This window comes from Neodiprion fabricii, chromosome 1 (genome assembly GCF_021155785.1).
Source record: "Neodiprion fabricii isolate iyNeoFabr1 chromosome 1, iyNeoFabr1.1, whole genome shotgun sequence".
Lineage (NCBI taxonomy): Eukaryota > Metazoa > Arthropoda > Insecta > Hymenoptera > Diprionidae > Neodiprion > Neodiprion fabricii.
Genome location: NC_060239.1, coordinates 6,828,610 through 6,841,364, shown reverse-complemented (window position 1 = coordinate 6,841,364; position 12,755 = coordinate 6,828,610). Strand labels below are relative to the sequence as shown.

Sequence of the window (12,755 nt, the reverse complement as noted above, 5' to 3'; positions counted from 1 at the left end):
TAAACTGATGTAGAAAAATGAGTTTCCACGACACCTTGTAATCTCTTGGTCAATGTTCCCGAGTAAAGCGATCCATCATCGCCAAAATCGCAACGCATCCAGCTCTGTTTGTACAAGAAATCGCACCCCAATTCCTTTGGAATTCTTACCCTCGTTATAAGCGGGGATCCGTCCGAGAAAATTGGGCGTTAGATCGAAGGATAGATCCTTCGCCTTGTTATTTCACGCTCTTAATTCTGGATTCGAGGAAAAGTTCGAGCTGATGTTTATTTATTACAACTCCGCAGCTTTAAGCTCAAAGGCATTTAATTAGCAAATGGGCTTGGCTGGCTTTGAAGCAACTACTTAACTGTTCTTGCTAGGACGGCGTTCCGAGTATCCTCGATTCCCACGGATGACAATTCACCTTCGCTTGACATTGAATCGAAAAATCGAAATGAAAAAAGCTCGGCTTTGTTACCTTGACGTGAACCGAGACTGCTAGAGGGGCGAAAGCTTTGCAGCATCCCCCGTGCAATATCACGCATCACTGCGCTGTAACGAGCCAGTGACGTCAGATCTTACGCAAACCCGACTTGCTTACAGACCAAAATAGTAGACGCATCCGAAAAAGTTAAATTATTGAAAACGGTGCGAGTTTCGAACTACAAAATTCACATCCACAATTTGATAAAATAGAAACTCTGTTGCGATTCAACCTTCTTTATACCTCGTCAGTTATGTCATTCAAGTTGAGCAATTCGAAAAAAAATAAAATTCTGAAACTAAACAATTTTGACTAAGCAATGTGCTTTTTTAATAATATCAAATCATGATTAATTATATTACTTTATTGAACTACAGAATTTTTATCTCTTCGTCAAGTGTTATATGCGGTGAGATTTTTCAAACAAAGTTAAACGTGAACGAGTTTGGATTCTGATTTTTATTAGTTCGATATTATTTACGGTTGGTTTTTCAAATATTTAAGCTTTAGAGGTACGCAATTTCAGATTAAGCTTGAGATGTTACAGGAACAGCGAATTCTTCCCTGATTTAAAATGATTTGGCATATCCGATTATAAAAATAAAAATAAATCCCCCCTCTTTCCTCCCCCACAAGGAGATCCGTTAATCTCGGGGTTATCGCTTTCACTTCGATTTACAGCTGCCTCTTGGACATTTTTTACTCTGTAATAATGTATATATATATATATATTCGTTGCACGTGACAAAAAAATTTATGAGGCCTTTACGATGGCAGGACGAGGATTAGGATCATTCGGGGACAAAACCGCCCGAAGCTCCTGGATATAAATCTAGATCCTGGATTGAACAAGGATCGTAAAGAGCGGACAATTCCAGACTGGCTGATCTCGATGAAGAGTCGGTTGGATAAACATTGTTATTGTCACAGTAAGCAGAGTTTCATTTGCTGTTATATCGACGCGCTCGAATCAAACCAGCAGTTTTTTCCGTCTTCTTTCGCTCGCGGTTTGACATAAACTGATTTTTTTCAATTTTCCATTTTTCATGAAATATTGCTATTTTTCAGATACACAACTCGCGGTACAGAAAGGCCTTGAATAATAATTAAAAGTCGAGGCTCTTGGTATATTCTTTTCCACATTAATTAGTTACTCGAATTTCCCTGTGTATAATAATTAAATACCGGGAGGGGTTTATTGCGTGATTATCTACACGCGGCAGGGCTTCCCCAGTTCTTAATGACGCTTTTTTTTTCTCTTCCACACCATATACCCTTGTTAAGCCTTGTCTTTTTCCTTGCTCTCTCTCTTTCGCCTCGACCAGCTCGCCGAAATTCTTCTCCGTCAATTTACGAGGTCCATTAATTCGGAACCCTCCCGCGAGTACTAATCCGGAGAAAAATCGGACAGTGGTGTATATTTTCGTATCAAATGAAAACCATGCACCCACGTAGAATGAGAATTGGTGCTTTATCCGGTTCGTGATAGCGAAGTAGATATATATATATATACATATATGTATACACACGGAGAAAGAGAAGGCGAGAAACGGCGCGAAAAAATGACTGCAAAAAATATCAAGAGAAAAGAAGAAAGTGAAAAGCGGGAAGCGTATGCGAAGAAAAAAGACGAGAGACTAGCAGAGAAAAGAAACTTTAACAATGAAGTAGACGCGACGACGACGACGCCGGTTTTCAAAAGAGCGAAACGACGCTAATGCCTGTAACGACGCCGGAGCCCCAGATGCGCTAAAAAGTTATGCCATCAGCCTGCAAAGTCTTGCGCGGTTGTTGCTTTTTTTTCTTTACATCAACGTACGCCTTACTTATGTACAACCCGGTATGTACCTAGCTGGAAAGTCAATGTCGCACAAATGGTGGAGCGGAAAGAATTCTGGCGATGGAAAGTTTAGTACACATACGCAGAGAGGGAGAGAGAGAGAAAGAGAGAGAGAGCGAATTATTTACATTCGAGCAAAAGGATAGGGGGAAAAAAAGGACCGAGGAAAATTGAAAATTGTTCAAATATTTGCGAGTTGTGGCTCGATCATTCTTGCGTAATGCAAGCCGATTTGTAGGCCTGCAAGCACTTGGGGGAAAACGCCCCGAGGACGTTCCTCGGACGCTTGCGCCTATTTCGGCCAACTCGTTAGGACCATTACTCTGCAATATCTTGTTATACCAGCCGCAAGGGATGGAACGAGTTTTCCAGGTCGAACGCTGGGTAAACCACATAATTGAAACGCTGAGGAAGGAGATTATCAAGCCGGGAGTTTGAAAAATTTTAAACAGCTATTTGCAGGTCTCGCCCTTTTGATTTTTCCGAAGTATTCGTCCTCGACGCGGTACACGTGTAATTTCAATCGATCGGGCCTGATGGAAAATTCCAATAACAAGACCTTAAAGAGCGAATGAAAAGTTGGCAAGACGTTCACGAGAGCAATAAGGTCGATTCTTTGACTGGTTCGTATCACAAAGTAGATTAGGCAAGGACATGAGTCATCGGTCGAGCTTGATTGGTCGGACCTTCACAGGGACGGGGGGTTGAAGTTCCAAATTTGAAATGTTCCGAAAGCGCCTGATTTCGAATTATTTTGTGGCAAAACTTAAAGTAAATAAATTAAACTTTTATCAAAGAAAAAAGTTTCGAATGGTCGGAAACCCAACGGCTCAAAGTTCCGAAACGCAAGATTTCGAAACTTCAAGTTACGATACAGCAAAGTTCCGACCGAGCAAAATAGCGCTGTCGTAACTTTTCAAATTCGGAATTTCAACCCCGCCCCTAGATGGGTGTCCATAACACGCAGCATACATATTTGCAAGCACTTGTGACTAACAAACTGACACATTATACGTATAGTATAGATTCGAGCGATGAGAGTACGATACTCTTGTTATATCTATCGGTACAAATGACACGCAAGCAAAGAAGCTTACCTTTCGTCCGGAGGACAAATTGGCTGAGGGTATATACTTGAGCAGCCGAGAGCCAATCTGAAATTGATAGAATACAGAATTTGAGTTTATGTATAAAAGAAAATGGAAATCGGGAAAGTATGTTACGTGAATTTTGAACTTTTTATTCATCGTGCAGCCTCTCGGAGAGACAGAAAGATAACCGCATAGGGAGAAAAGTGTACGGAAACCACCGCATAACGTGGGTGTACCGAGTATATTTTATTCACCCCGCGTGAAAAACTTCTTTCACAAGTCGAAAATTCCAACACTTTTCTAAGCATAGGTAGGTAGACGCTGGATAAAATCGCCGGTAGCGAAGTATCCATCGTTACATCCTCGTGCGATTTACGAATTTTACCGAGACGTTTATGCAGCGAGCGCTTTTCCACTCGACTGTAATATCGTTATACCGCAATGTAAGTATAAAATACGCCTCAGGGTTGAACGATGTCGTTTATATTTTTACTCCGCGAGTTTAAAAACTCCATCAAAGACGACGGGAATTCGAAATCCAATTTTCCGGGAGAATAACAGCTGAAACACAGGCATGGAAGAGAAAATAATCATCTTTGGATACGAGGATCTCTTCGGAGGTAAGACGAAGCGGTTTTTTTTCCCTCCGTATTTTTCACCGACCTTGCGCCTTACTTTCGGATGCGATATACGGTCGATTCAAAGCCTCTTACCTTGTACCTTATCTTACTTAATGCGCAGTCCTTGATACGGAGAATAACGGTAGCATTTTATTTGCTGGTTCTTTGATCAAACCCTTACGGATGATGCAACTGGCCGAGCAAAAGAGCCCAAGGGGCGAAATTATGCCGACGGATGGGTCGCGGGGATCTAATTTTGGAGTAGTAACTACTCTGTGGCACTCGCTGACCTCTCGCACGTTTCGTTTACTCCTCCACCGTTCTACAACCTTCGACCTTTACCCGGTAATTTTCAATCCGCCTTACACTAGCGATGGTCACTACGCTAAAAATGATCGACGCGTCGATTAATCGAGTCGAAGAAAATAATCGAACACGACTCGATTGAATGTGTAAAAATTAATAGATCGATTGATTCATCGATCGTTTCGCATATTTCTGAAACGGTGCATTTGAAACGAAAATTTCGTACATTTCGGAATGCAGTCGTAATAGCGGAAAAGTTGTTTTGATGATTTATTGTTTAATTAGAAATATTTTTCAATTTCAGGTGAAAATATTCGTTTATCTTTCACTTGTTATATCAAATAAGTACTCGGTAAGTCAGACAATGGTAATAGTCGATAGTTTAATCATGTAAATTGATATCGTATCGCGTCGTTCATGGGAGTAAAAATAATCGAGTCGGTCGATTAATCTGGGAAAAAATAATCGATTATTTTTGGTTATTCTTACCGTATATCCATGGCACCTAACATTGAGCAAGCTTACACTCACTGCGTCAAAATTTTATACTTTTATCTGTTATCACTTAGGTAATAAAAAATTATAGTAAACTATCAGTTATCGTTGGAATAACTATTCACTCGTCATTCGCATAAGAAGGAAATGTGACACAGTGCGATTTCAGTTGTCAATGCTATATTCTTTTGCTATCGCAAAATTGAATCTTTTCGTCTTACAGCGTATCAAATTTTCTCAGTGTAATAACGAGGCCTTAGCACCAATTTAGAGTTGCACTAACATCGATTTTTCCCAGTTGTTACAAAAATATATAGTAAAATTATTATACATTCTGTAGCAAGAACTTATCTATTTTTTGTTTACGGTAAAAAGTGCAATCCTCTGAGCGCGATTCATGATTATACGTACTACGTGACTCCAACATTCTTGCATGAATAATAAACTTTGGAATCTATACACGATTATTGCGATTTGAAGATCACCGTTTCATGTTATATTATAAAATAGCACCAGAGAAAAATGTCCACAAAAGTTACACCCGGATTAAGTATTTGTTTATTTCTTTTTTCAATCCTAGCAATTCCTCTGCTCCAAAAAAAAAAATGCTACCTCTTATCCGAACAACGAATCCAATATCAATTAAGGAGGTTGAACAAAGTTGAAGATTCTTGGAGTGTGGAAAGTAAGGTTGGGATATTCCTACTCGTTACACGACGCTTTGCGTCGGTTACAGAATGACGTCACTCTGCACACGTATACATTATACATACATGGATATATAGTATCACATACACGTAGACGCGGATAATCGAGGTGGAAAATATCTCACCGTCGGGTACGGCGTCGCTCAAGAGTCGAAGTTCCGGTTACCCTGGTTGAAATTCTGCCCGTTTCTCCGCAGTTACACGAATGGCGGATAGTTTATAACGTCGCGATAGATCGTCAGGCGTACATAACGTACGTATTACAGAATAAAACCGACCACGTAAATCGACGGATCGATATTTCGTTACACGCGATGCGAATACGTGGGAAATATATTTTTAATAACTGTTTAAATAACGTCGCAGCGACGACGAAACGCGCACGAATACTGAAATTAACAAAGAAATCAACGACTCGAGATTCTCGCCTCGTTCCAGAGGGGAAAAGAACCCGTGAGATGGAAACGAGAAACACGCGTTCACCAAACAATGCTGCAGGTGTATCTGTTCTTTGTAAAACATACCTATACACCTTGATACACAAATATTTTGGAAGAGGTCCAAATCAACGACGTGAGTCAGCCTCTCCCTCCATTTTCTCGCTTCGGCTCAGTTCTCTGTTCGCAAAATTATTACCAAGCGAGAGTGGATGGCTTTCAAAACAACGTGTACTTACCTACAAAATCGCGAATCGTACCGTCTAGTGTTGAAAATGTGGATGCGAGGAGTAATGTTGTATTAATAAACGAGTACGCGAACGATGGAAAGTGCCTCGATTTTTTCAAATCACATTCAATTTCGTCGAGCTTAAAGAAGGGAGATTCATCACGATAAGCAAAACGATTCAGCAGTATTCGGGGTGTGATTGAAGAGAAGAAAAAAATTACAACGAGACGCGAATTTGCGGCTCGTTTAACAAACGGCGGTAAAAGCAGCAAATAATGATCCACCTCTGAGAGATATACGAAACGGTCTTTGACGGCTGAATTGTCATTTATTATATATATACGTACAACATCGAAAGTAATCGACGCTGAGATTCCGATATTGAATTGGTTTCGCTGTGACACCGCGGTGTGAAAAATGAGCCAGACAAAATTATTACATCCATGTATATAGGTATAATACATGATACAATATTATGGTAATTTTTTACCAAATTTATTTACCGTGCGTTTTGAATAAAATATAGGAACCCTTTACGATTTGTCGAAAGTAAATTATAATTGATTGTCGTACAAACATTTTTCCTGTGGTCCGATTTGTTTTTTTTCTTCTTTTTCTGATACTTCGGTACTTTATTAATTTATATAACGCGTCTTCGCGAGGCACGTATAAATATTTGCCTCTTCGAAAATAAAACGAGACATAATTTGGGGAAATATCAATTACGTCACAGTGAGTTGTTTGGTTTTCTACGATGACGCAATACCGTTGGTAGGTTTGAATAAAAATATTTAAAAAATCTGTAAAGTGATATCCGTCGGTGAAATTTTTATTTTTTTTAAACATTTTTTTTTTAAAACACATTTTGTTATTCTGTACCGTTCAGAGAATTTTTGATACCGTTGAGGAGTATGTAATGACCGTCGAAAAAACTGGCATCAAAAAGAATACTCCGAAAAAAAATTGAGTTGGTTGGATACCGTTGTTGATATTTTATCTTTCCATCATGCAGCTAACAAGCTAATTTCAGTTCACGGAATCCATGCATCGGTATTGCAAACGCACGATACCAGGTTTATTTTATGTGAAAACGCGGATAATGGGCGCGTTTTTGTGTCTTCCTCCGGACGTGACGCGTCGGTATTACGGTTCGAGGTATTGACGATTTCAAACACAGAGTAAAGGAGGGAGTCCAACCCGAGGAAGGGACCAAAAAAGAAACTAATAAGAACACGAGGGGAAGAATATAAAAAGGGAGGAAAAAAATTAAATGAAAAATTTGCCAACCGAGGCTTGACGTAACCCGCACCTTACGTGCATACGTAATATGTCTGTATAGTACATAGGGGGCATTCCATGATAATTTTTTGACACCATGTTAGAACCGACCCAAAAGGATCTCGGAATGTTTTTCAGATTTTTGTTACCCGCCAGTGAAATTTCAAGACATTGACAATCCAATTCCAAAAAAATTCACACTGATTTTATGATTTGAAATATGACCTTTAAGCACTTCTCGACAATGAGATATCGATCTTGATTATTTTTTTCGAAAGTTTTCAGTTTTTCCATGTCGGAATTGTGTTTGCTTTTCCTGTGATCTATTTAGATCGAGGGATGAAAAAAAGTGAACAAAAGAAACTCCGCTTACGACATGAAAACACTCAAACCTTGCGAAAAAAATTATAAATATTGAGATCAAATTATCGTGTAATGCTTAAAAATCATTATTTAAACCACAAAATCAGTGTGAATGTTATCAGATTAAAGAAAATAAGTGATGTTTTGGAATTAGGTTTTCCAGTTCTCTAAATTTCACTGGTGGCTAAAAAATATTTGAAAAAAATTCCGAGACCCTTTTGCGTCAATTGCAACCTTATACTAAAAAATTATGAAAATCGAAGGAGGTGAGGTACCTACATGGGTTCCAAATTTCACGTGGAATACCCTATATAGTATATACAATATACATACGTGTATCTCGGCGTACAATATAACTATATAATACATTAAACCCTCCGAATCGTGAAAATCAAACTTTTCTCACCGTAAACCCTTAGGGTTGTTTGAACAGGGATATTTTCGTCTTCTCGTCACCACCGCATGCCGGCAGGCATTTCCTTCCGGACTGAAAAGACTTTAGGCTGCGTAAGAAAACCCGTGTTTCTTCTTTATATCCGTGACGGTGTTTGAAAAGTGAGACGGAAAAAAATAAAACGAAGAGAATAAAAAACAAAGGTATACGTGCCCATCGTCGTTATTTTTCTTAACGCAGGAAAAATTCCCTAATTGTCTTCCAACTTTCCGACCATTTTATCAAGAATTATTCACGGCCGATAAGCACGATCGGCAACGGCCGTCAACTTCTGACTTTTCTACTGTCTTGGCTTATCGAAGTAGGTGGAGGTACGTAACGATCAAAGGCTGAAAAATTAAGGGAAAAAAGAAACCAGGCAAATGAAAAAACGAAGAAAGAAGAGAAAATTAAACAAATATTGCAACGATGCAAAAACAACTATACGGAAGGCTGAATCTTGCAGAACAAATATGTGTATAGCTTGCGGGATATTGAAGCATACGTATTCGACGAAACACAGGTCGATACGAACCTACAGATCTATGGGTATTGCTTTCGCTTCATGGGGGAAGAAAAGTTTCGCGTTATTTATGTTGTATAAACGTATATAAATATCCGCGTACATTTGTATATTAATACATAAAAACCGGGCGGCTGAAGCGTGGCATCTTTTGCGGTATGTCTCATCCGCGATGTATCATTTCCCCCGCGAAAGCATGAGGACGAAACTCTGGGGATGTGTCGTCGTAACTTTGGCAATAATTCATAAGGTATGGAGAAATAAAGAAGCTGTAAATGTGCAGGTACGCCTACGCAACGGCTATTCACGGTTTCGTTTTTCGCCATTGAAATCTAGAAAAATGGGCGCGAAACTCCGGTTTTTAATGAAAATACATAGAATAGCCGAGGTTCATAATTATTTTTCCTTCCTTACGTCATCGGAGCCTGCAAGAGAAATTCTTTGAATTTTGTTTTTATCATACCCGTTAAGAGCTCCGAGGTAACAAAGTAGGGGGATAAAAAACGCGAATTGTTAGATCGTAACGCGGGCGATATAATAAGACGGCGATCCATCGATCGGTTGCCGAATTCTTAGGGAAGAAAATATCCGTTTCGCTGGTTTCGGTGCCTCATATGATGGTATAACACCAAAGAAATCCTTTTATATTGACAAATATCTTTGGTGAAATTCAGCGGAACAGACGAGTATTGACGAGACTTGTCTCTTTTGGGACCAGGCTTGAATCTGGTACGTACAAAAATGGAAGGTCAAAATTCACGAGCGGAAGCATCCAGCGTTAAACTTTTACATCGATGTATAGGGTGAATTTCATGCGAACCCAACCAACGTCTGACTCTTATCACTTCTATTTTATTTATCACTTTGAATTTTTTTGATCAACTAAAGCATTGTTTAAAAGTGTTGAGAATTATTCGGAAATTTTCAGACCGATCGAACAAAGTGTTACATGGTAAGAAACAAAATAGAAAATAAAAGCTCTGCGAAAGAGAAAAAAAAAAAAAATGGAAAAATCGGGTTATCATGGTTCGAAAAAAGGTCCTTTTCAAAATTATTTCAAATATTTGCAACTAATTGACCAGTTAAATAAAAAATCTAAAAAAATTTAGGTCACCGTTTCGTAGTTGGGAGAATGGCAGAAATTTTTTTTAAACCAAATTAGAAACGTTGAGGCTCAGACGTTCCTCGGATTCGTGTCGAATTTTCCATCCACACTTCCATATGTATAATACATGATACATGCGCAGGGATGGGAGAGTGCTAATTCTAGAATACCGAAGAGTATAATATTGATCAGTATAGGTATTTGTCCTTTTTCCCCGAGCCAGAGGAAAAAACGTAGAAAGCAATTTGCGATATTACAGAAGATAAATTAATTTGAAATCCGAGGCGAAGTTTCTCGCTTTCTTCAATTTACCTTTTCCTGCAGAATTGTCGCCGGAGTACGGCGGGCATATACTTTATGGTACCTATACCTATCAACCTACATACCTACGTAGGTTGAAGCGCGTGTTTGATGGAATATTGCGAATCCGCTTCTTATACTCCTATGTCGTGCCTCTACGCCCACCTTGAACACACCTCGCAAAGCTCTCACCCAGCCACCGCTGCCGAAATGTTACTACGACCCACTTAGCGTTAAGGGTATTTTCCGCATGCACAGAGCTAGGTTTACTTGAAACGTGTTTACGTATTCATGCGCGCACTGCTCGACTCTGCATCGTTCGTTTAATATGTAAGGAAAGTTTAACGAGGAGAACGATCTTACGGACAAGCAAGTCGACGGGGAGAATTGTTTTGTGATCCTGGTGTTGAGTGTAAATTGGTCTGAAGTTCGAATCTAAAGTTGGGTGAAAAGAAAACCGTTGAGAAAAAAAAAAAAAAAAATAAAAAAAAAAAGAAAAAAATCAAGCAATGATAGTAATTTTCAAAATTTTTGCCAAGTACGAGAGATGAATTTGAACAAATTCGGATACTACGAATTATGATAACGTTTTATGTTTGGAACCTTTCAAATTATCAAACTCTGTTGTTCTTCATCAGACTCTCTAGGGATTTTCGGTTTTTTTTTTTATTCACCATATTTCCAGAGATGGAAATGTACAAGTATAAAAACAAGTTTGCGTAGGTACGGCGCAATACATGTTCATCAAAAATTGCATCTCCACATTGTAACTTCACTGTAATGCTAGATTTCTTGAATGTATTTCGAAAAACTTTGTAAAGATTTTTCAAGTGGATGAAATAAGCTCGAAAAGAATAGAATCGTATGAAAAACACCAGAGTTTAATAATTTTGAACTTGTATAATAACTTGTCTCATTTTCGTTCGCACAAATACATTTTTATTGCACAGTAGGAAAATAACGTTCTCAGCGTTTTTTGGAAAGGCGTTTTACTCTTTTCCTAACTTTTAACCGAAGACTTGTAATTCCACAAATTTTTTCAATCTCATTTAGTACATAAATTCATAAACGAAGATATATTTTCCGTTCTACGGAAGCAACGGATAGGTCTGATTTAGCTTTTCAGGATACCTAGGTATGCGTATAGGTATACCTTTAATGCTTAGAAAAATGTTAACACAGAACAGAGAAAGAATCGAACTTTTAATTAAAACTTTTTCATCCCCGAGGCTTACCGCTGATACACCTAATTTCCGCAAGGTTTGACTCCGAATCACGTTTCCCAACATCCCCTTAAATATCGAACACTCAGAAGCAGTGTTACGGGGCGATTTCGAGAGGAGAAACGGTGTTTCCCGTTAATTGGACACCGGCAAGCGATACTTCGGAATGTAATCCTCGGGTCAAAGGACCTTGCGGATTCCTTTGTTCCACTCCTTTCCGAAAGCCACGGTATTTCGGCCGGCTAGGGAAACTAGAAGAACATGTTTGCGTTCCCGTAACTTTCCATACGTAACGTGTTACACGCATACATTGATACTCGCGTGTAACAATAATAATAAAAACAACAACAATCAATGGGGCGTAAGATAATCTGGCAACGGTGAAGACATGCCGAGAAAAATTATGGGTGAGAAAATTAGGCAAAGGTAAGAAATTCGGCGTAATTTGCTTCGGTATATCCTGCCCACGGAAGAAAGGAAGACGAAATAGAATTCGGGGTTCGTCTGATTATGCTCCAAGGTCATATCTCACAGATATTCCGCCCGGATCGCAGAGAGTGATTTATTTTACGAAGAAGAGAGGGCAGAATTCGTGATTAAAGCAGCGCTCCACGGTGTTGTGGAAATTTAAACGATAGTCCTTCTTCAGAAATACTCGTATAATTATTCGAGTATGGAATTTTCAATTCTCGTCATGCCTCGTAGCCGGTTTTACATTATACACACGTAAGGTCGCGCTGTTGCTCGAGGGCTTTGGGATTAGGGCCAAGGCTACATCCTGCGGGGTTCCGGATGGTGCTTCTGTCAACTCTGAAGCGGTTGAGGTCGAAATGAGGAATTATTCGACACTCGCGAGACCGAATTGAAACGAATCGACAAACAGTAACGCGGGGGAAATTGAGGACGAAAAATATTATCTCAGTTTCAATCTCCGTGCTTGCAAGGAAAACTTCGTCACTCGGAGCTTACGTACCGACGACGGATAGGCAGGCAGGCGCGTAAGAAGGTGCGGACTAAGTTAGCGAAAGTGAGTAAAGTGGGTCCTCCCATAAAGACGCGGGGACGAAACCATTCCCTTTCAATGACGTCGTCCTGTAGAATTTCAATTTTCTCTTTCTTCTCGCTCGCGCAAGGACAAAAGCCGAGTCTGTGCCTGATTGATAGCAGTGAACAACTTTTTCGCTCCCGCAGTTTGCTCACTCCTTCTTCGTAGAGATACTATATACCTTAGACTGCATAAAAAAAAATCGAATATCTGTATTTTGGAAATTCAAGTCGAAAGTATTGCTCCAAATGACGAAAAAATAATGCTGTACAAGTTTGAACTGTTGCGATTAAT

General features: G+C 39.3%; 1 protein-coding gene across 3 annotated transcripts in view; it reads right to left on the bottom strand.

Moving 5' to 3' along the window:
* The window catches only part of LOC124183860, a 48,256-nt gene that overhangs the window by 24,677 nt on the left and 10,824 nt on the right, over positions 1-12,755 (bottom strand). For 2 of the 3 annotated variants that reach the window (XM_046572961.1, XM_046572969.1), the window contains one exon: positions 3,404-3,460. In XM_046572961.1, coding sequence (XP_046428917.1) covers positions 3,404-3,460 — 57 coding nt within the window. Of the gene's footprint in view, positions 1-3,403; positions 3,461-5,650; positions 5,987-12,755 lie in introns of those variants that run through there. The other variant, XM_046572978.1, reaches the window with a different exon arrangement.